Here is a 23,627-nt window from a genome sequence, read left to right as displayed (position 1 = left end):
GCCATCCAACTCACCTGGCCATTGAGATAGGCTTCTGCCTGCCTTAAGTCGCGCAGGAAGAGCTGGTAGACGTGTGAGTGCAACAGCCTCTCCTGCCGTTCCTGCCACCTCTTGTGCAGCTTCTTCCAGCCCAGCTCCAGCTTCTGCAGCCACTGCCGGATGGAGAGGAGTGGCAGGCCAGCCTCGTCCAGCAGAAGAAGCTCCTGTACGGCCAGGATCCTCTGGTAGTCCTCCTCCCGCTGTGGTATCTCCTCCTTCATGGCCTCGTGCTGCCTGAGGAGCGCCTCAGCCTCCCCCAGTGTGTTGGGCAGCTCCTCGGACAGGACCGCTTCCTGAGCTTGGGCCAGCCATGATAGGAAGCCGTCCAGGTCCTGGATAAACTGCTGCAACTTCCCGGCCACGCTCAGGGAATCCTCGCAGCCCTGCAGAGCCCTCTTCAACTGCTCCCACTCCTCGCTAATCTCCTCGAATTGGATGAGGATGTCCAGCGCCTGATCTGGGTGTGCTGCAGCCAGGCCTTCTGCTTCCAACTGCAAGCCAATCAGCTTGGGCTCAATCACAGCCAGGGCTCCCTCCATGGTGGACAGCTTCCTTTGCAGAGCAATCACTCCCTCAAAGTCGTTACCCAGATACTGAGTGCACTCTATGGCTTTCCTCTTCTCCCTGATCTGACACTTAATCTCATTACATTCCAGCAAGTAACTCTGAACACACAGCAGCGAATTTGTCACCTCCTTTTTGCTCTTGACCAAGCGCAAGATCTGGCCCCACCTGGAACAGATACAGAATTGACGTTGGCAAAATGTTTCACATCCTGTGTTTGCTGAGATTCAAGGCTTGGTGACCCCCCCCCCCCCCCTCTCTCTCTCTCTCTCTCTCTCTCTCTCTCACACACATTCTCACAGTCTCGGGAGAGCAGCTTAAAACATTCTGGGACTCACCCCACCTCAGTTGCTCTCTCGTGTTAAAGAATAAGTTTAATGAATATGCTTAACAAAGGGTTAATGAATTAAGTGAGAAAATACAGTAGTGACCTTGTAATATGGTGGGAATATAATTGCCTTCTAACATGATCTTCCCTGCACTTGTTGAGATAGTAATAACACCACAAAGAACATAATAAGTAAACAAAACCAAGAGGAATGACATTCCCCAAATATCTGCAGACACCACAAGGAAACGCGCTGTGCAAAAACAGGGAACATCAGCTGTGTGAAACTTGCCCAAAAGGTGTAAGCTTTGAGTGGGGCTCAGTGTAGAGAACGAATTACTGAAGTCTTTCTTTGTACCCCTCACTCCCGCTAGCATTATCAAGGATGAATGAAGTAAACCATTGTACGCTTAATTGGTTCTTCTGTTTATTTAATTAAAGCACGTGCTGACTTTAACGCTCATCTCCCCTCTTCTGTCGGACAGAAGGTAAATGATCTCCAAAAGATGAATTGGCAGATTCTTTCCTGCTGCCTTCGTGCTCTTAAATGGATCCCAATCAAATAACGACGAGATGGAACGCAGAAAAGAGACAAGAAAATCCAGAGGTATATTGCCAAGATAGTGACCTTGCTCTCTCAACATCAGTAAGACGAAGATCACTGGCTTCCAGAGATGGGGCAGAAACCACACCCCTGTCCACATTAATGGGGCTGATGTGGAAAGAATAGACAGCTTCAGGTTCTTTGAGATAAGATTCAAGATTCTTTTATTATCAAGTAATAAACAGAAAATGAGGTATTGTACAAAATTTCCTTTAGCCTACAATAAGGCAGGTGGACAGTGGTAAAAAAAGCCTTGGTATCTGAGCCTTTATATATCAAAGTATTGAGTATAGGAGTTGGGATGTTATGTTGAAGTTATTTAAGACATTAGTGAGGCCTAATTTGAAATACTGTGTGCAGTTCTGGATGCCTAACTACAGGAAGGATATCAATAAAAGATTTACTAGATTGTTGCCAGATCTTCAGGACTTGAGTTACAGCAGTGGTTCTCAACCTTTCTCTTTACATTCATATACCACTTTAAGTAATCCCTATGCCATTGGTGCTCTGTGATGAGAAAGGGATTGCTTAAGGTGGGATGTGAGTGGGAAGGGAAGGTTGAGAATCATTGCTTTAGACCCAATTGTTACTGAAATATTTTGCTTGAGAAAAATTGTCATTGGCCCATTTCCTTTGGAGTTATGAAACCATGCACATAACGAGTCAATTGGGTACGATTAAAACTGGTTTTCAAACTTTTTCTTTCCACTCACATCCCACCTTAAGCAATCCCTTACTCATCACAGAGCACCTATAGCATAGGGATTACTTAAAGTGGTATGTGAGTGGAAAAAAGTTGAGAACCATTGAGTTACAGGGAAAGATTAAACAGGTTAGGACTTTATTCCTTGGAGCAAAGAAGAATGAGGGGGGATTTAATCGAGGTTTACAAGATTATGAGAGGTATAGACAGAGTGGATGCGACTAAGCTTTTTCCACTTAGATTGGGGGAGATAAATATGAGGTTATAGTTTTAAGCTGAAAGGGGAAAGGTTTAGGGGGAACATTAGGGAGAAGTTCTTCATTCATAGAGTGGTGGGAGTGTGGAACGAGCTGCTGTCTGATGTGGTGAATGTGGGCTCAATCATGTGCTTTAAGAATAAATTGGATAGATACATGGATGCGAGAGGACTGGAGGGTTATGGTATGGGAGCAGGTCAGTGGGACGATGGAAATAAGGTTGGCACAGACTAGAGGGGCTGAATGGCCTGTTTTTTGTGCTGTAGTGTTCTATGGTTCTAAGGCAGACTGATACCCCTTTTACACAACAATCCCACTTAATTGGCGTGTGAACAACCCATCTTTAAAGCCAGCTCAGGTCATTCACACTGAACCAAGATAAGCCGGGTCAGGTCACCTTTTAGACAGGAGCCGCTGTGAAACACATTGGCTCTGATACTATACACGGGATGAAAATGACCCCCCCCGCCCCCCCATCCTGCATTCTTTGTGTTTACACAGTTAAGTTAAGTGATTAAAAGGCAGTTAATGCCCATCTTTTAATGGCTGTGTAAATGGGGTAAAAGATTCTCCATTGGCAGAACTTGCCTGGCGCCCCTTTCAGTCAGAGAAAGAGAAAATAGAGTTCTCCTCTCCCTCCCCACCCCCCACCCAGAGCCACTGAGTGCCCATGGATTCACCACGGCAGCCTCCGCAACCTAACTCTAGTCCAAACCTTTGGCAACCTGAGTGCCAGATCCATATCTCTGACACAATTTGGAAGCCCTCAGCTCACATCTCGTTTCTGATACCTGGTACCCTTTCAGCCAGTCTCAAGCCGGACTCCAGCAGTCCTCAGCCTGGTGCGAGTTCTTTGACCACAAGTTGCACGCAGCCCACAGCCTCTGGGTGTGCCTCACCTCGAGTCACCAACAGCCTCGCCGCTTGTGTGTTCCTCAGCCTGAGAGCCCCTTACTGGTCTGCCGCTGTGGTCACCATCCAGTGGCTTCGTCTCCTCTGCTGCTTCTTCTCAAATAGGTGGGAGGTGGTCTCCTTCTTTTCTGGTGCCCTGCGCCGGTCCTCTGCTTCCCTGGAGTCTGCAACCCCTCATGGCTGCCGTCGAACACAGGCACTACCATCTTGGCGTCTTCTTGAGCTCCAATGAGCTGACCTGGGACAAACTCGTTGATGAGACAGACAAGGAAGCTCACTAATGCTTCAACTTCCTGAGAAGATGAAGGAAGTTTAGCACGTCCCCCTTCTCACTCCTGGGTGCATAACAGTGTGGGGCGGGAACTGCTCTGCTCAAGATCAGGAAAAGCTGCAGAAAGTGTACTCAGACAGCAGCAAAAAAAATTCACCAAGATTGTGTTTATATTTAAAATAATATTTTTATTGTTTACTAATAACATAACACCTTATCTAACTGTCTAAACTTAACCCCCAACTATGCGCAAATATACTTATGTGGGGTGGGGGGGGGGTGTGTGTGGCAGACCTCAAACCAATACAGCTCAGGCATGATTTTGGAACGTCTGTTCAAAGTTCTGTCCCAGAAATCCAGTGTTGACACGAACCCTCTTAAATTGATGTAAAGAAGAGATTACAAATGAGGTGGGAGAGACAGGGTAACAGACTGTTGTAAACTCACAAAATCCTTGTTGAGGGGCTTCCAGAGAAATGTCCTTTCAGATGAATGGTAGTCAAAATCTACTCTTTTCTTGGCGTAGGGGAAACAAAGCGAGTGGCTTTCACAAAGCTTCCAGAACCCTTTCATGGATCCAATGGGGTTTAAATAATGTCGCTTCAGAGGTGACCTTTCCTTTATCCTCACGAAGCCACTTCAGCACAGTATTACTCAAAGAGCTGCTGCTCTTGTGTGGCTTCCTTAAAATGGTCCCTGATCAAAAAGAGTACTGTTTCTTTAATATGTTGGTCACAAGGTCTCTGCACCTGTGTTCCTGGCACACCCTCTCTCTTCAGGAGAAGCAAACTTGAGTACACTCTGTCCCCAACCTGTCAGCCCACAGTCCATCTCCAAAGTTTGCAGGGCTTGCAGCTTGATTCATTCTCTTAAAGTGACAGTCCCCTTCAAATGAAAATGAATAGGTAATAGAGCTCAGAACATCATGCAAACTCCCTCCCCTCTCACGGACTCCATCCACATCTTCTGCTGCCAAGGAAAGGCATCCAGCATACTTCAGAACCTGTCACACCTCTGACACACTCTCTCCTCCCCTCAGGGAGAAAGTTTAAAAAGTGTGAAAGCACTCACCAACAACCTTAAAGGCAGTTTTGTCTTTGCAACCATCAAGATCCTGAATGAACCCCATAACAGTGCTCTTATGTTACCCTCGCTCACTACTAATCGGTCTGCTTTTCATTACAATCTTACAGTCTACACCAGCCATTCTCAACCTTTCTTGGCTATGCCCCCCTCCCTTAGGACTCCCCCTTCCCTGTGAAGCAGCAAAGTTTTGGTTTCTTCTACACTTTTCTCCTATTGATGACATTTAAAAAAAACCCAACAAATTTATGTTACACAAGGTGAAAAGAAAACAAGGCTTCTACTAAAATGTGGTGTGCTGTGTGTTGTGTTGTGTATTGTGTGTGTGGGGGGGGGGGGGAAATGCTGCAGGGCCCCATTGAAAACAGTTGGTCTAAATTGCGCTCTTTACACAGCTAGATGAATGTAATAGATAGCTTGTTTATCTGCTCGCAGAAGAACGTTTGTAACTACACCAGGTATTTTGTGACAACTGAACTTAGGCTCTGCGGTCACAATACTGGCTGGGATCAAAGCATGGTTGCAATACAGTTTAAAATTCAGACTGCTCCGGGGATTGGGTCGGTTCGGACTTTCCAGATTCTCGGGCAGTATTTTTTAAATTCAAATTTAAGGAGAATAAAGAAGAGGTGAACAGGTAAACATTGATAGTTTATTAACGAAACATTTTTGCATGAAGATCCAAAAAAAATTAAATTAATACATATTCATTAATTTCCACAACTTCTGTTCACCTGTGGCGAAGTCCGGGTTCTCAGGTGGTCCGGATTTTAGGAATTTTACTGTACATCCCTCACTGATGACAGTAACCAGGATTTCTGTTTCAATATATATTTCAGTTTTTATTTGAAACCCACATAATTGATTATTAATTAATTTTTATATCATGTAATTAAATTACTTCATGCTGTTCCAGTGCCAGTGACCAAGTTCGAATCTGGCACTGTCTGTATGGAGTTTGTATGTTCTCCCCGTGTCTGCGTGGGTTTCCTCCAGACAATCTGGTTTCCTGGCACCCCTCAAAAACATTCAGGGTTTGTAAGTTAATTGGTGTATTTCGATAGCACAGGCTTGTGGGACAGAAGGGCCTGTCAATGTGCTGTGTGCCTAAACTTGATTTTTAAATTCATTGGCCTCCATGATTATAGGGATCTTGATTTGACCTCCTTGCATCTCGTTCATTGCTTCCTTTATTTCTTTGCCTAGATTATTTAGCATTTTCTTCCCGTTCTTGCACCCAATTCAAAATGTTTTTGGCATCTTATATATCAATTTAAACACAGATGCATCCAAAGCACGCGTGACAAAGTGCTCATGAACACCACAGCACATGTATGCACAGCCACATACCAAGCACATCGCGCACAGAGCCTAGTGACACAGAGCTGACAGTCCGCGCCCACCTGCGGATTGAGGAGGTACCTGCTGTTGAGGTGATCCTGACAACTCCTGACCTCGGTGGCACTCGGATGCCCATTCTCCACGAGCTGCTGCACGATCTCATTCACCTCCACGACACGGGCCAGCATGCTATTCATCTCTTGATCCAGGCTCTCGAACCTACAGGCACATCAACCCTGGTGACAATATCAGGTGGCAAACCCCCACCCCGACACACAAATCAAAGTCCACCCCTGGGTTTGGAAGTCCAGGTCTCTGTGAGATCTGCAAGGCTTAGGTTATCCGAAAGGTCAATGCACTAAAGTACTGGAGAAACTCAGCAGGAAGCAAAGATACATGACCAATATTTGGTCATAGCTTGAGGAAGGGAGCAAGCCCAAAACGTTGGTCATGTACCTCTGTTACATAAAGAATGCTGTGTGGCCTGTTGAGTTTCTCCAGCACTTTTGGTTTTAAAACCCGTTATCCACCATTGAAGCAACCAGCATTCTCAAACAACTGGCCAAAAGAATCATGGAAAATAAATAGGTATAAGATACGGAAGTCTAAAATTGGCGCGCCTTGCCATTAGTTCACCAATCATGCAACACACAGTCTCAAGCAACTAGAAAATTCACTTAAATGATATCCATCGATTCCCATAGGTTCCAGACACCAGGGTAGTTCTTGTGGTACCCTATCAAATTTGCGAGCACCTCAGTCTCCACCAGTGATCTAGACAGTGCATTCCAGGTTCCAACCACACTCTGGGAGAAGGTTTCCCCAACCCCCCTCCACCCCAGATCCTTCTAAACCTCTTGCCCATTACACAATTTATGTGGCGTTCCGATCACTTTCTTGATTAACTCCATTCATTCTCCACTGCAAAGTCTCCTACCCCAAAGAGGTTCTCCCTCTCTTCGAAGGGAGTTCTGTGAGAGTCCATCTTATTGCTCTCCATCTGCAATCTCTGCTGCTCTCACCTCCCCTCTCCACTTTATTTAGACACCTGTTTGCTTTTTAGCTCATACCTTGACGAATGGGCTCAGGCCCAAAACTTGGATCATCTATCTTTTCTGCTTCAAGAATGCTGCATGACCTGCTGAGTTTCTCCAGCATTTTTGTATGTGAAGCTGGGCAGGTGAAATGCGAGAGATGAAAGGGGAAAGGCAGGAAAATAGGTCACCACATTTCCTAAAAGATTGGCCCTTGAGGTCAAATCAGGGTAATGCTTCTGTGTTTTGAAGGCAATGCTGGGATTGGCATGTACATAAAATTTGCAAATGCTATTTCAGTGCTAGTGACCTGGGTTCAAATCCTGTGCCATCTGTAAGGAGTATGTACATTCTCCTCGTGTCTGCGTGGATATCCTCCGGCTGCTCTGGTTTTCTCCCACCTCCAAAATAAATGGGGTTGTCGATTAATTTGGGTGACATGGGTCTAAATGGTCAATATTGGCTTCTGCCATGCTGTAAATAAAATAAAATTTAAAAAAAATACTCATGTAATAGTCAACATTTTTTAGACCTATTTTGTGGGTCAAATTTGTGGGTCAAATTTTGGGTCAAACTTTTACACGGATATTACTTATGTACCTGCAACGTTCAAGGTGTCAGGAGCTTGGATGGCTGGGACTGGGTGTCAAGTCCGGATCGGGAGCTCTTATGGGCGGGCAGTCAGGCCTAGGAGAGTCTGTGGCATCGGGAACCCCGTAGGGTGGGCGGGTGGCCTGGGCCAGGATCCGCGGTCGGGGAGACGGGAGCTCGGATGGGCGGGCAGTTGGGGCTGAAAATAGGGGGAGGGAGAGTCAGCTTTTACACAGGTCATACGGAAAACACGTGATTTATGGGCCAAAAGGGGGGTTTCAACTATTACATGGTATTGACTGTCACACGAGTTACACAGGTGAAAACAAATAAATATCTACATGATGATGGCATTGGTTGTGAGTTAGCCATCCGCCACAGGATTGGATTGAGATTTGAACATAGATATGGCATTCAGCTCAAAAACCCTGAAAGCCAGACCAACATCCATGAGAAATTGAAGATCCGTGAATAATAATGTTCCCTACCAAGTGCTCTAAGCTTTGTCCCAGGATGGTTTCACCCACAGCGCTGAGCCAACCAATAGGTAGCTTACATGGGACAACCCCACTGCATCAATAGATCAACTTGTGAGATACAGAAGAAGGGCCTTTACTGTTCCTAATATGAATGATTTCATAGAGTTCAATCATCTGGATTCAACTAAATTACGTTGCATTACCTAACTGAACCAGATAGGTGAGATATTGGGGAAAGTTGGGGAAAGTTGAATCTGGCGCTGTCTGTAAGGCGTTTGTATGTTCTCCCTGTGTTTGCGTGGGTTTCCTCCCACCGTTCAAAAATGTACAGGGGTTGTAGGTCAATTGGATGTAATTGGGTGGCACGGGCTTGTGGGCCGGAAGGACCTGTTTCCGTGCTATATGTCTAAATTTAAAAAAAAACATCAAATCATTCTGCCTCCAGTGAATCAGGATTAGCTTACCTCTGATGCAACAATTCCAAGTCCTCCAGATTTTCGGGAATCTCCATCCGATTTAGCCACTGCTCCTTCTCGTCAATCCAGCGCTCGATGGTGTTCACCTCGCCGAACATGCGGTAGACAGCCAACGCATCTAGCAGCCATTGCCTGCGCAGTCCGGCTATCTCCTTAACCTCCCCGTACAGGCCCTCCACTTCGGCCATGTGGATCCGCACCTCCTCCAACTCCGAGTACTCGGGGGCCAGGCCAGTGGCCTGCTTGCGGAGGCCCTCCACCACCTGCTGGTGCTGCTCGATGTCCTCCTCCAGGCCCCGGTGCTTCTTCACCAGTGACTGCGTGGAGTACTCATCGTGCCCAAAATCGTCACTGGACACGATGCGATAGGCATCCTGCAGCCAGACCTCCAGGTCGTCGGTGTCCGCCTTCAGCTGGAAGAAGTTCAAGGCCTCCTGGAGCTGCTGGAGGCGGAAGGTGGCAAACTCGTCCAGCTTTTTCCACTGGACGCGGACCTCCAGAATCCGTTCCTGGATGTTGCCGGTGCCGAAGTGTTTCTCTGCCAGGATCTGCTCCCCCTTGGTGATGGTCTGAGTGAGGAGGCCGCACCGTCCGGCCAGTTCTCCCATTAGGCCCTTGTGCTTACTCAGCAGAAGGCTGACGCTGCTCACGTCCTTGCCCACATGAGGGGAGGTGATGACCCGTTGCTTCTCCTGGATCCAGCTCTCTGCCTCCTCCATCTCCTGGAGGAAGGCCCAAAGGGAGCGCGAGGCCTCCAGCTGGGCCCGGCGATGGGACGCCAGCCGGTTCAGCTCCCCCACGCAACTGTCCACATGGTGGACGCGATTGCAGATCACCTGGGGGTCACAGGGCTGGTAACCTGAGAGCAAAACAGAAAGTACCGGTCACAGGCAAAGTCTAGAGGAGGCTGAGGGGCTAGTCATTCAGACCATGCCTGGAACATAACATGCAGTCCTGGTCAACTCCAGGTTCAAGAACAGCTACCAGGCTCTTGAACCTCCCCACGCACTATAACCCCTAAGCATAAACGACTCCAGGTCCACCTGGAGATCGGCCTCCACTGAAACATCTTGCGCTAACTGCAACTGTCAATATTTATCTATTCTTTAATAACACCGGACAACAAATGTTTTCAAAAGATTTGCTTCCTGAAAAAAAAAATTGGGGATTATGATAAACAACTTCGTGCTGAACTCAAAGATAATTTCAGATTTGCCGCATCGTGTAGGAAATTGGAGCAACGCTATGAAATTTCCTTCTGAGTACCTCTCAGCCAAGTTCTCAGGTTGACTGCACATGTGGCACAACAAATGCGAGGAGCCCAGGGTTTGTCTTAGTCACCAATCTTATAAATAAAGTAGTGCTCATAGGCCTTAATAAGTTCACTCATACTGCGTTTGTCAGCCACAAATGTAACAGAATGGATCACAGCTGCTGCGACATCCATGAGACATTTCTGCTGTATTGAATCTTCCTGAAGACACTAAAATGATGTACACTTGCTATGCTATTACCCGATGAACATACGTTCAGCGTAATGCACTATATGTGAGCTGCTTTTATAGCCTATCTGCATCTATCCTTCCCTGACTAAGCATGCCCAGGCCTAAGATAACCTTTGCATAGCACCTCCACTGAGTGTATGCACAGGCTTGCAATATACTAGTAGACAAAATATGACATGACATCACAAATATAAGTTATATCTAAATAAAACAATACATGATAGGAAGATTTTTAAAGCGATTTTCGTGATCAGCAGCCCAAAATCCATAAAATACACCCAGAAGTCTTCAGGAAGCAAAGACTTCGTAGCCCAGTGTTACTTATTATTTCTTTCTCTGTCTTGCATTTGGGGTGTATAGTTTATTGAAGTTGGTCCATCTTACCTACCTGTGCGGCTGCAGCAGGGAAGAATTTTGGCGACTCTATGCGTTGCACTGACATTCACTATGGGGTGCGATTAAAGCCAAAGTAAGTGACAAAGTGGTTCTCAAGAATGTTGCCAGAACTAGGAGGGGAGGGGGCTTGAATTATAAGAAGAGGCTGGGACTTTTAACCTTGCACGATAGTACATTCAGTGGGAGGGAGGTCTTAGAGAGGTTTATAAAAATCATGAAGGACACAGATATAACCATATAACAATTTACAGTACGGAAACAGGCCTTCTAGTCCGCACTGATTTACGTGATACTCCACTAGTTCCACCCATCTACTCCCTTGCCCAAAACCCTCCAACCCCCTCACATCGATGTACTCATCCAATCTCCCCTTAAATGACAGAATTGACCCTGCTGCAACTACCTCTTCCAGAAAATTATTCCACTCAGCCACCAAGAAGCATCCTCTTATTTTACTCCAAAGGTTTAACCCCCTAACCCTTAACGTATGACCCCTTGTTCCAAGCTCCCCTACCTTCAGGGGGAAGAGCCTGTTCACATCTACTCTATCTATTCCCTTCAGATGCAGCGCCAGCACCCTGGGTTTGAATTCGTCGCTGTCTGTAAGGAGTTTGTAGACCCTCCTTGTGTTTGTGTGGGTTTCCTCTGGGTGGTCCGGTTTCCTCCCATCCTCTAAAATGTACTGGAGTTGTGGGTTAATTTGTCAGCCCAGGTTTAAATGACCGCAGTCAGCTTCTGCCGTGTTGTAAATAACATTTAAATGATGGTCACGGTCACTTTCTCAGGGGAGAGATGTCCAAAACAAGAAGGCACAGGTGAGAGAGGAGAGATTTGAAGGGAACCCGAGGGGTAAGTGTTTTCCTTGTGAGTGGGTAGATGGAGTAAGCTGCCAGAGGTGGGGACAAGTGCGCTTAAAAGACATTTGGAAAAGGTTTGGTGGGACGTGGACCAAATACAAGCAAATGGGACTAGCACCTGGGTGGGCAAGAAAGAGTTGAGCCGAAGGGCCCATATAACTCAATGACTGCAGCAACCTGTGGTCATCACCATGCACATTGTGGTCTTGTTCTCAGCGAGTATGGCCCAGAAATGCTCACCACTGCACAGCCAGCGCCTTTACTCTACTCCTTCCTCTCCCTGTACAGCAGCAAGACAGATGGTGACACCCGCCAACTCTTGTTGGGGAAGGGGAGAGTAGGCAGGAGAGTAGGCGGAAGAGGAGGAAGATGGACCGGAGTGTTGGAGCCTCTCAGCGACACCATTCTCTTCCCAATCCTTATAAACATTCATCTTCAAGTCATTGAGGTGACCCAGGGCATTGGGTAGAACCACGGCCACACGGCGCCAGAGACCCAGCTTCAATCCTGAATGCCGGTGCTGTCTGGATGGAGCTTGCATGCTCTCCCAGTGACTGCTTGGGATCCCCCCCCCACCAAACCTAGGGTTTATTGGAAACTACAAATTGCCCTCTAGTGTGTAGAAGAGGATCAGAATCTGGGGGGGAGGGGGGAGATCAGGAAATATGAATGTGAGGGGAATTAATGTAGCAATGGTTCATAGTCACCATAGAATTGATGGGCTGAAGGGCCTGTGCCATCTCCAGGAATGTATTTGCCCTGTGCCCCATGGTGGGAGATACTACCTTCATTAGGGACCATTAAAGATACCAATGTGATCCCACCACCAGACACATCTTCCCTTCCCATTAATCGCCCTCTTGGCCCTTTCCCCTGTGCCCACACCTCCTCCCTCCCTTACACTTGGGGCCCCAAACAGTACTTTCAAGCGAAGTCACTTGTGCATCCACGGGAGTCATCTACCTTAGCTGGTGCTCCCGTTGTAGCCTTCTCTACATCAGAGAGACTGAACAGAGACTGGGTGATCACTTCACTGAGTACCTTCATGGCCGATCATTTTAATTCTGCACTTCACTCCCTTGCTGACAAGTCTGTCTGTGGCCTCTTACTTGTAGACCACCTGTAAATTGGAGGAACAACACCTAATTTTCCATCTAGGCACTCTCCAACTGGACGGCATTAACATCAGCTTCTCCGGCTTCTGCTAGCCCACTCCCCGTTCTCCCTCTCTTCCCCTTGTCTTCTTTCCTTGAGCTCTCCACCCCCTCCCCTCTCCACTCACAGAGCCATTCCCCCCCCCTGCCCTGTTTGCTGGTATGCCCTCCCTCCTGCATTTGGGACCGTTCTCTGCCCCCCTGCCCCACCCTACCACCAGTTTGTTTGAGCACCTCCCTTCATTTTGCTTGTACCTTGATGAACGGCTCAGGCTCCGAAATCTTTGCAAAATGAAGGGCACTGTTTGCGCTGCTGAGCTTCACCAGTGCTGATTTTACTTCATTAAGTGTCAACTGGTGCCAGTGTATAGGAAAATAAATGCTGCGGCCTACACACTCACCCCCATCCTGAGTGAACTCCAGGGCTGCTGTATTTAAGGCCTTCAGACGTTCTGCCTGGACAGAGATGTCCGCTTCTAAAAGGCTGTGTTTCTGCAGCAGGTCTTCTACTTCCAACAAATGCTTTCCTGAGTCCTTTGAGCACAGGAGAAACTGGAGAAAACATGAAAAGGGAGCCGATTGGACCAACACAGCCGATACTGGCCACTGACACCTGGGTCAAAGGGTGATGCACAAAATGGAGGATGTGTGGTGGTCCACCACCGGCCTATTGCAGGGGGCAACACCTGTACCTGCAGGAGTGTAAGGGGACAGGACAACACCTGGCCGGTAGTCAATCAGTTGGCCCTCCGAGATATAAGCCTGTGCCGGCCTCCCAAGGCCCCACTCAGAGTTGCCACAGCTACAGACAGCCAGGCTCTGTGGAAGTCTTTGTGGATTAAACCCTGTTGTACAGTCTTTACCTTGTGTGTGTCTGCTTCTGGCTAACAGCACACCTCAGAATGGAAGCATTTTGGCTGAAGGAAATGAATGAGGATGGGAAGGGGAGAAGGGGGGGTTTAATGGAGGGGGAGAGGGGGTTTATAGAGGGGGAGAGGGGGTTTATGGAGGGGGAGAGGGGGTTTATGGAGGGGGAGAGGGGGTTTATGGAGGGGGAGAGGGGGTTTATGGAGGGGGAGAGGGGGTTTATGGAGGGGGAGAGGGGGTTTATGGAGGGGGAGAGGGGGTTTATGGAGGGGGAGAGGGGGTTTATGGAGGGGGAGAGGGGGTTTATGGAGGGGGAGAGGGGGTTTATGGAGGGGGAGAGGGGGTTTATGGAGGGGGAGAGGGGGTTTATGGAGGGGGAGAGGGGGTTTATGGAGGGGGAGAGGGGGTTTATGGAGGGGGAGAGGGGGTTTATGGAGGGGGAGAGGGGGTTTATGGAGAGGAGAGGGGGTTTATGGAGGGGGAGAGGGGGTTTATGGAGGGAAGAAGGGGTTTATGGAGGGGGAGAGGGGGTTTATAGAGGTGGAGAGGGGGTTTATGGAGGGGGAGAGGGGGTTCATGGGGGGGAGAGGGTTCATGGGGAGAGGGTTCATGGGGAGAGGGTTCATGGGGAGAGGGTTCATGGGGAGAGGGTTCATGGGGGGGAGAGGGTTCATGGGGGAGAGGGTTCATGGGGGAGAGGGTTCATGGGGGAGAGGGTTCATGGAGGGGAGAGGGTTCATGGAGGGGAGAGGGTTCATGGAGGGGAGAGGGTTCATGGAGGGGAGAGGGTTCATGGAGGGGAGAGGGTTCATGGAGGGGAGAGGGTTCATGGAGGGGAGAGGGTTCATGGAGGGGAGAGGGTTCATGGAGGGGAGAGGGTTCATGGAGGAGGAGAGGATTCATGGAGGGGGAGAGGGTTCATGGAGGGGGAGAGGGTTCATGGAGGGGAGAGGGTTCATGGAGGGGAGAGGGTTCATGGAGGGGGAGAGGGTTCATGGAGGGGGAGAGGGTTCATGGAGGGGGAGAGGGTTCATGGAGGGGGAGAGGGTTCATGGAAGGGGAGAGGGTTCATGGAAGGGGAGAGGGTTCATGGAGGGGGAGAGGGTTCATGGTGGGGGAGAGGGTTCATGGAGGGGAGAGGGTTCATGGAGGGGGAGAGGGTTCGTGGAGGGGGAGAGGGTTCGTGGAGGGGGAGAGGGTTCGTGGAGGGGAGGAGGAGTGGAGGGGGAGTGAAGGGGTGAGGGGAGAGAGTGGAGGGAGAGGGAGTGAGTGGAGGGAGGGGGTTAGGGAATGGGTTGCTGAAGGGATGGGGAAGATATGTGGGAGATAAGGATTCGGGAGTAGAGGGGAGTGGGACAACCTCTGGCTCCCTACCTGCATGTCCTCCATCCAGGTAATCATGTGCACCATCTCCTGGAAGATCTTCTGCAGGGACAGATTGAGCTTGAGGCGGGAACGACGGGCCATCAGCGTTTCCTGCAGAAAGCTCCACAGGCGCAAGATATTATCCCTCTGAGCAGAGATGCGCTTGATGTCGTAGTAATCTTCGTCCTCCAGTTCCCGGGCCAGCTCTGCGATGACCTGCACCCGATCCTTGTAGGAGGACACATCGGCTTCGATGGCCTCATGTTTCTTCATGGCAGCCTCCACAGCGGGGAGGTCGTAACCAAAGTTGTCCTGGGATTTGGGTGAGAAGAGAATAGCTTTGTCAAGGTCGTGCCCCTAGCCCTGTACCCCCCGGAGAGCATCTGACCACAGTAACCTCAACCTCCTGCTCCTCAGAGAGCAGGGTCACGTCCTTCAGCTCGGAAACAGGCCCTCCAGCCCAACCTATCCGTGCTGAGCAAGTCGATGAGCTGTGCTTGCGCCAAAAAGGTGCTGGGGGAAACTCGTCAGGTCATGTACCATCCCTAGGAAGTAAAAGGACATCAACGCGGTGGCTCCCGATCCCTTCGCCAAGGTCTCAGGCCCGAAACGCCAACTGCTTTTTACTTCTGCAATACACATGCCGGAGAAGCTCAGCAGGTCACACGGCATCCATAAGCTGGAGCAAAACACGGGGTGGCACAAGTAGTGTAGCAGTTAGCACAACGCTGTTACAGCTCCAGCGACGGGAACCGGGATTCGAATCCCGCGCTGTACGGAGTTTGTACCTTCTCCATGGGTCTGCATGCGTTTTCCCCGGGGCTCCTGGCCTTCAAAACGTATCAGGGGTTGTGGTGTAACTTGGCGGCATGGGCTCATGGTCCAAAAGGGCCTGCTATGTATGTACGTCTAAATTCAAACATTTAAACTTATAAAGTCTCCAGTCACAGTGACTGAACTAAAAACACACTGGCCATAGGATGGATTTTCTCAGCAGAATTTCTCCAGCACATTTGCATGCTAAACTGAACCCCAGCATCTGCACATTTCCTTGTTTCACCACTCTACATTCCATGGATGCTGCGTGAACTGCCGAGTTTCTCCAGCACATTCGTGTGTTGCTCTCAAACCCAGCACCTGCAGACATTCTTGGTGACTACCTGAGCTTTTCCCATTCGCCCTTATCCCTCTAAATCTTTTCTATTCCTCCACCTTGTCCAAATGTCTTATAAACATCATACTGTATATAGTCGATTAATAGTCAAGATTTCTGAGCTCATTTTTTGGGTCAAATTTGGGGGGGGGGGGGTAGGTGGGCTGTCAACTTTTACACAGATCATGCTTTTGATCGCGCTAAGTACCTGTGTCACTCAAGGCATTGGGAGTTCAGATGGCTGGGACTGGGTGGTAAATCCACATTCGGGGCATCAGGAGCCCAGGTGGACAGGCGACTGGGCATCAGAAGCTCGGATAGGTGGGCAGCCAGGGCAAAGGTTCGCGGTCAGGGCATTGGGAGCTCGGACGAGCAGGCGGCCGAGGTGAGGGTTCGCGGTTGGTGCATCAGGAGCTCGGATGGGCAAGTGTCCGAGGCGAAGGTTCACGATCAGAGCATTGGGAGCTTGGATAGCCGGGCGGTGGGGGTCGACTTTTCCATGGGTCATATGGAAAACACCCAATCAATGTGTCAACTATTACACAGTATCAATGATTACACAAGTATATGGTACCCTCCTCTATCACTTCCTCTGGCAGCTCATTCCTCAAACCCACCCACTCTCTGTGTGGAAAAAGTTGTCCTTTTCAAATCTTTCCCCTCTAACCTAAAATTTATGCCCTCCTTACACTAGGGAGAAGACTGTGACTGTTCACTTTATTCATGTCCTTCATGACTTTATAAATCCTCCCTGCCAAGACCTCTCAGCTTCCTCCCCCCCGCCAGGGCTTGCCTGTCACAGCACAAGACAGAGTGATCATCCGATAGGGAGACTGCCCATCCCTCGTCTGTGCCCACACACCTGTGAGACAAGGCGCTGGTTCTCATTTAACCAGGTCTCGCGCATCACCACCTTGTGATCGAATCGATGCGCCAACTGTTCCAGCTTCTCCTGCCGGATGAGCTCATTCCGCAAGGCTCCTTCTCGCTGGTGTTCTGCCTTCTCCAGCCTTTCCCAGGCCTATGGGAGAGATTAGGAGAAGAAGTCGGCCCATCGAGTCTGCTCCGCCATTCTAATCATGAACCGATCCATCCACCCACTCAGCCTCACTCCCTGGTTTTCTCCCCAAAACCCTTGATGCCCTGACTAATCAAATACCTGTCAGTCTCTGCCTTAAATACATCCAACAACCTCACGTCCACAGTCACCTGTGGCAACAAGTTCCACAGACTCTGACGAAAAGAAATGTTTCCACATCTCTGTTTTAAGTTGATGGCCTCTTGTCCTGGACTCCTCTACCATGGGAAATATCCTTGCCACATCCACTCTATCCAGACCTTTCAACATTCAAAATGCCTCAACAAGGTCCCCCCTCATCCTTAAGTACAGTCTGAGAGCCAACAAACATTCTCATATACTAACCCCTTCATTCATGCTATCATTCTAGTAAAACCTCTCTGAACGCTCTCCAATGCCAGCTCGGCCTTTCTCAAAAATGGTGCCCCAAATTGTACACCGTACTCCGAGTGAAGTCTCGCCATTGCTTTATAGAGTCTCAACATTACATCCTTGATCTTGTATGCCATCCCTATTGAAATGAACACCAACACTTCATTCGCCTTCTTCACCACCAACTCAACCTGGAGGTCAACTTGAGGGTATCCTGTACGAGGACTCCTAAGTCCCTTTGGACCTTGGAATTTTGAATTTTCTCCTCCTCTAAATAATGGTCTACCCATCTATTTCTTCTGCCAAAGTGCATGACCGTACACTTCCCAACATTGGATTTCATTTGCCACCTCTTTGCCCAGTCTCCTAATCTATCCAAATTTCTCTGTAGCCTTTCTGCATCCTCAGCACCACCTGCCCTACTGCCTATTTTGTAATCAAATTTAACCACAAAGCCATCTATTCCATAATCCAAATCACTTATATATAACGTTAAAAGAAGTGGCCCAACACTGACCCCTGCGGAACACCACTAGTAGCCAGTAGCCAACCAGAATAGGATCCCTTGATTCCCACTTTCTGTTTCCTGCCACCCAGCCAATGCTCTATTCTTCCAGGCTAGTATCCTTCCCATAATTCCACAGGGTCTCAACTTGTTCAGGCAGCCTCATGTGTGGCACTTTGTCGATGTGCCAAATAATGACACACCATCCAGGGCTGGGGTCTGCAAGGGTCAAAACCCAGCCTAGAGCTAAGTCTGGGACCTCAGAGAAACTGTAGATGACTGGTATCTGGGATAAGGTGATGCCAACAGTGCTGGGCTCCGTATAATAGTGACTCAGAGGCGGCACTAACCTATAGAGAAACTTGCCATTCAGTGATTGCATTGGTCTCTTGGACAACAGTGATCCAGTGAACACACTGGGCCCTTGCAGAACACAGTGACCCAGTGAACGCAGAGGGCCCTTGGAGAACACAGTGACCCAGTGAACACAGTGGGCCTTTGCAGAACACAGTGACTCAGTCAACCCAATGGGCCTTTGGACAACACTATGACCCAGCACCAGCTACCTGTTGCAATCATACACCTGCCAGCGCCAGCCCAAACATTGGGAAGATGGAGCTCATTGGCCAAACACAAATGGATGCCCTCCAAACAGAGCAGAGGCTGCAGCGAGGGTAGAACAGAAGCCCCTGGCTCAGAAACTGCCCCCCCTCCCTGTTGGCCGCCGGCCACGCTGCTCACTGACCCTGTTGATCTCGGAGATCAGTCTGCCCTCAGGAGGCACATACGCCCTCTGGTTGTTTGCCCGGAGCTTGCTCTGGATAGTGAACAGCAGGACCTCCAGTTTCCCCTTCTGGTCGAACCTGAGGAGACAGGACACGCTAGATGGACTCCCATGCAAACCTGTCCCATCAACGCAGACGTGCTGTGCATCTCCGCAGCCCAGCACCAGGATCCCGGAGCCACTGGTAGCAGCACTGGTTGCAAGTCTATGCAGTTTGCAGACACCACCACTCCACCCTCCAAAGGAGTTCTGGTTTTTGCCCACATTCCAAGGATGTGTTGGTACATTAATTGGCCATTAAATGAGCTCTCTGTGTTGGGAACTAGGAGAGGAATCAAAGGGGAGTTGATGTGTGTGAGAGAGAGAGAGCAGAGAAGAATGAGGGGAGATTTAATCGAGGTATGCAAAATTCCCAGGGTGAGGTCTGGGCCTGATGTCCCACTCACCCAGGGGAAGTGCACGCGTAATACATCGCCTCTCCTTTCTCGGAGTATTGATCACTGTGTGGCCACTGTCTGGCTTGGCCAGACAGGAGTCACTGCAAATGACCTCTCCTACATGACTGCATCCATAGCAACACCTTCTTGTCCGTGCCCCCTGTTTGTACTGTTTACTATGTCAAGGTGTGACCGAGTGTCCAGCCGTATAACTGGATGGGTTGGCTGGGCTCGTTAGCCTTTGTTGGCACAAGGAAATCTCTGATTTCAAACCAGGGTGGATGGGGCTCATAAGCCTTGTCAGGCCATCCATCTAGGAGAAGGACGTGGCATAACATCTATGTCCCAAGGACCTGTTGTCACCGTCCCAGCATGGTAGGCCGTGGCAGATAAACCCCGGGTGTAAAGGGTGGGGCCAGTACTGCGCACACTGCACTCCACCTAAAAAACCCATTGTGCAGGCTCGAAGGACATGGCCACATCTAAAGTCGTTCCTGGATCTTCGTCCACGAAGCCAAGCCATGAACCTGAATATAAAATTATATCGATAAATGCAAGCAGGTTATGTAAGACGAGAACTAGAGGACATGGATTAAAGGAGAAATCCTTCAAGGGAACATCAGGGGGAACTTCACACAGAGAGTGGTGGGAGTGTGGAATGAGCTGCCAGCTAAAGTGAATGCAGATTCAGTTTTAGTAAATGAACCGTTAGCATAGCAGTTAGCGCAACACTGTTACAGCACCAATAGCCGGGTCTGGGGTTCGAATCCAGTGCTGACTGTAGGTCAATTGGGCAGCATGGGCTTGTGGGCCAGAAGGACCGGTTACCATGCTATAGATCTAAATTTGGTACATGGATGGGAGGGTCATGGAGAGATATGGTCAGTAGGTCTAGCAGAATTATAGTTCGGCATGGACTAGATGGGCTGAAGGGCCTGTTTCTGTGCAGCAGCGTTCTATGGTTCTGCATTGATAGACAAGTAACGATCAGTCTGCAGGTCTGAGCTCCTACGTGAGGCAGAGAAGTCTCACACATCAGTGCCATTGCTAGACAGAAGCTGATGAGGCCAAGCTGCAGGCCAGAGTCTCGCCACCATCATCTCAGCCATCCCACTTCCCAAGGCAGCCACCGCCACTGGCCCAGCTATTCTCTCAGGGATCTCACTCACACCCAGCACTTTGGGGCAGAGAAGTCTGACGCCTCCTTCATCAGAAAGAGGCGAGCTTTTGTGACACTCATCCAGGTCCACAAGGAGTTAGACAGGAGAGCCGGCAGATGCTGGGATTGTAGTGCAATCCACAAACATGCTGTAGAAACTCAGCAGGTCACACAGTGTGACACACACAGATGTTTAAAATAAAAACAGAACTCTGGAAAAACACAGGTCTGGCCACATGCACCTCTGGTATGAGGATGTTGACAGGGCTGGAGGGCTTGAGTTATAAAGAAAGGTTGGGTAGGCTTCGTCTTTATTCCCTGGAGCATATGATATTGATGGGGGCGATCTTATAGAGGTTTGCAAGACCACAAGAGGCATAGATAAAGTGAATGCCTGAGACAATTCAAGAAGTAGAGGGCACAGATTTATAGATTTATGAAGGACAATTACTCAGAAGATGGTCCATATTTGGAACGAGCTGCAGAAGTGGGTACATAAGATATTTGTCAGAAGGAATGATGAAGGCTGTCATAGGTTACAATAGGATATAGTCAGGATGCAGAGTTGGGCAAAAAAGTGGCAGATGCAGTTCAATCTAGATAAGTTTGAGTGATGCATTTTGGTAGGTCATACTTGAAGGCTGAGCACATGGTTAATGGTAGGATATTTAACAGTATGGAAGAATAGAGGGACCTGGGGGTCTAAATCCATACATCTCTCAAGGTTTGCGTGCATGTTGATAGGATAGTTAAGAAAGCCTATGGTATGCTGGGCTTCATTAATCAAGTGATTGAGTCCTGAGGTAATGTTGCAGCTCTATAAATCTCTGGTGAGTCCACTCTTAGAATACTGTGTTCAGCTCTGGTCACTTCATTACAGGCAGGGTGCAGAAGCTACAGAGAGGGTGTAGAGGAGATTTATCAGGATGTTGCCTGGATTAGAAAATAGATGAGGCAAGGTTAGCAGAGCTAAGGGTTTTCTCTTTGGAGTGAAGATGGATGAGCGGTGAGTTAATAGAGAATGAAGAGAGGCATAGATTGGGTGGACAGCCAGCACCTTCTTTCCAGGGTAGGAATAGCAAACACCAGAGGACATCTGTTCAAAGAGAAGGGGGGAAAGTTTAGGGGAGACATCAGGGGCACCTTTTTTTAAACACACAGAGAGTTGTGGGTGCCTCGAATGCATTGTCAGGGGTGGCAGAGGAAGCTGGAACAAAAGGGGCATTGAAGAAACTCTTAATCAGGTACATGGATTATGATGTAAGGAGTGTTTAGTTAATTTTTTTTTTAACTTAGAGATGGTAACAGGCCATTTCAGCCCACGAGTCCGTGCCGCCCAATTTATACACCCTCCCGGTACGTTTTAAATGGTGGAGGAAACTGGAGCTTCGAGTGAAAACCACGCAGATACAGGGAGAATGTACAAAATCCTTACAGACAGCGCAGAATTTGAACCCCAATTCTGATGGCTGGCGCTGTAAAGGTACTGTGCTAACCCCTACACCAACCTGGTTTTGGGTAGGCAACTATGGGTCGGCACAACATCATGGGCCGAAGGCCTGTGCTGCTCTGTAATGATCAATATGTCACTAGGAAAGGCCTAGAAGGATAAGGAACAAATGCAGGAGACTGGGACTAGCCCAGAATGCCAACTAGGTCAGCGGAGACGTTAGGCTGAAGGCCCTGGTCCGTGCGGGATAATTCCATGAGCCTACAATGAATTTTCAGAGTGGAGAAATGATCAGACACCATCCTGCCCACCCTCACAACCCCGCGCCTACTTGTATGGTCTCTCCACAGTGCAATAGGTGGTGAAAACTTGAGCTGCCGCTGAACTCCGCCAAAGAGTTGGCAAATCGTTGATTGCCGATGGCAGCGATGGTCTGTTCAATCCACTCCAGCAGCTCGGTTGCCAGCGACTCGTACCGTGCAATTGTCTGTTCGGCCTCCAGAGCGTTGTCCAGGACCTGCCGTGCAGGTGGGTGGGGGTCAAGGGAGGAGTGGGGGGTGTCACAGAGACAGACAGGCAGAGGGGAAAGTGAGAGAAAAGATGGACAAAGTGAGAGGAGGGAAAAGAGAGAGAGAGAGAATGGAGAGAGAGAGAGAATGGAGAGAGAGAGAGAATGGGAGAGAGAGAGAGAATGGGAGAGAGAGAGAGAATGGGAGAGAGAGAGAGAATGGGAGAGAGAGAGAGAAGGGAGAGAGAGAGAGAATGGGAGAGAGAGAGAATGGGAGAGAGAGAGAATGGAGAGAGAGAGAATGGGAGAGAGAGAGAATGGGAGAGAGAGAGAATGGAGAGAGAGAGAATGGAGAGAGAGAGAATGGGAGAGAGAGAATGGGAGAGAGAGAGAATGGGAGAGAGAGAGAATGGAGAGAGAGAATGGAGAGAGAGAGAATGGGAGAGAGAGAATGGAGAGAGAGAGAATGGGAGAGAGAGAGAATGGGAGAGAGAGAGAATGAGAGAGAGGATGAGAGAGAGAATGGGAGAGAGAGAATGGGAGAGAGAGAGAATGGGAGAGAGAGAGAATGGAGAGAGAGAGAATGGGAGAGAGAGAGAGATGGGAGAGAGAGAGAATGGGAGAGAGAGAGAGAATGGAGAGAGAGAGAGAATGGGAGAGAGAGAGAGAATTGGAGGAGAGAGAGAATGGGAGAGAGAGAATGGAGAGAGAGATGAGAGAGAATGGGAGAGAGAGAATGGGAGAGAGAGAATGGGAGAGAGAGAGAATGGGAGAGAGAGAATGGGAGAGAGAGAGAATGGGAGAGAGAGAGAATCGAGAGAGAGAGAATCCGAGAGAGAGAATCCGAGAGAGAGAGGAATCCGAGGAGAGAGAGAATGGGAGAGAGAGAGAATGGGAGAGAGAGAGAATGGGAGAGAGAGAGAATGGGAGAGAGAGAGTGAAAAAGATAGAGTGAGAGTGTGTGTGTGAGTGAGAGAGAGAGAATAAAAGGCAAATGAACAGAGAGGAGACAGAGAGGCAAAGATTAAATAGCAGTGTAGAGGGGTGGGGTCAGGGAACAGTGGAGTAGCGGATAGGGACAAGGGTCCAACAAACAGTCAGCAGATAATAGAGAGAAGGATTTCACGTGAGGAGAGGTGAGTGGCTTTGAAAGATCGAGAACTTTGGCATGCTGCCCTTAGTGTATATTCCTGCTTGCCTCTTCGGCAGGAAAGATGTGGAGGCTTTAGAAAGGCTACGGAGGAGGCTCACGCGGACGCTGCCTGGATGAGAAGGGTATGAGCTATAGGAAGAGGTTAGACAAACTTAGGGCTGTTTTCTCTGGAGTATCAGAGGCTGAGGGGAGACCTGACAGA

At 49.0% G+C, this 23,627-nt stretch overlaps 2 protein-coding genes across 3 annotated transcripts in view; both read right to left on the bottom strand.

Moving 5' to 3' along the window:
• LOC138748759 (spectrin beta chain, non-erythrocytic 4-like) overlaps positions 1-22,221 on the bottom strand; it is an 80,790-nt gene extending 58,569 nt beyond the window's left edge. Inside the window, exons 1-8 of one of the 2 annotated variants that reach the window (XM_069909450.1) lie at positions 22,096-22,221; positions 18,680-18,797; positions 16,842-17,000; positions 14,836-15,138; positions 12,996-13,146; positions 8,671-9,541; positions 6,184-6,321; positions 15-771 (exon numbers count right to left, since the gene is read on the bottom strand). In XM_069909450.1, the coding sequence (XP_069765551.1) occupies positions 15-771; positions 6,184-6,321; positions 8,671-9,541; positions 12,996-13,146; positions 14,836-15,138; positions 16,842-16,886 (2,265 nt within the window). In that variant the 5' untranslated portion in view covers positions 16,887-17,000; positions 18,680-18,797; positions 22,096-22,221. Of the gene's footprint in view, positions 1-14; positions 772-6,183; positions 6,322-8,670; positions 9,542-12,995; positions 13,147-14,835; positions 15,139-16,841; positions 17,001-18,679; positions 18,798-22,095 lie in introns of those variants that run through there. The other variant, XM_069909451.1, reaches the window with a different exon arrangement.
• The window catches only part of LOC138748094 (spectrin beta chain, non-erythrocytic 1-like), a 13,446-nt gene continuing 10,002 nt past the window's right edge, over positions 20,184-23,627 (bottom strand). The window contains exons 8-11 of the mRNA XM_069907784.1: positions 23,467-23,534; positions 22,096-22,281; positions 21,213-21,410; positions 20,184-20,390 (exon numbers count right to left, since the gene is read on the bottom strand). Coding sequence (XP_069763885.1) covers positions 20,184-20,390; positions 21,213-21,410; positions 22,096-22,281; positions 23,467-23,534 — 659 coding nt within the window. The remainder of the gene's footprint in view (positions 20,391-21,212; positions 21,411-22,095; positions 22,282-23,466; positions 23,535-23,627) is intronic.

Source organism: Narcine bancroftii, chromosome 13 (genome assembly GCF_036971445.1).
Source record: "Narcine bancroftii isolate sNarBan1 chromosome 13, sNarBan1.hap1, whole genome shotgun sequence".
Taxonomy (NCBI): Eukaryota; Metazoa; Chordata; class Chondrichthyes; order Torpediniformes; family Narcinidae; genus Narcine; species Narcine bancroftii.
This window is presented reverse-complemented; position numbering and strand designations above follow the sequence as displayed.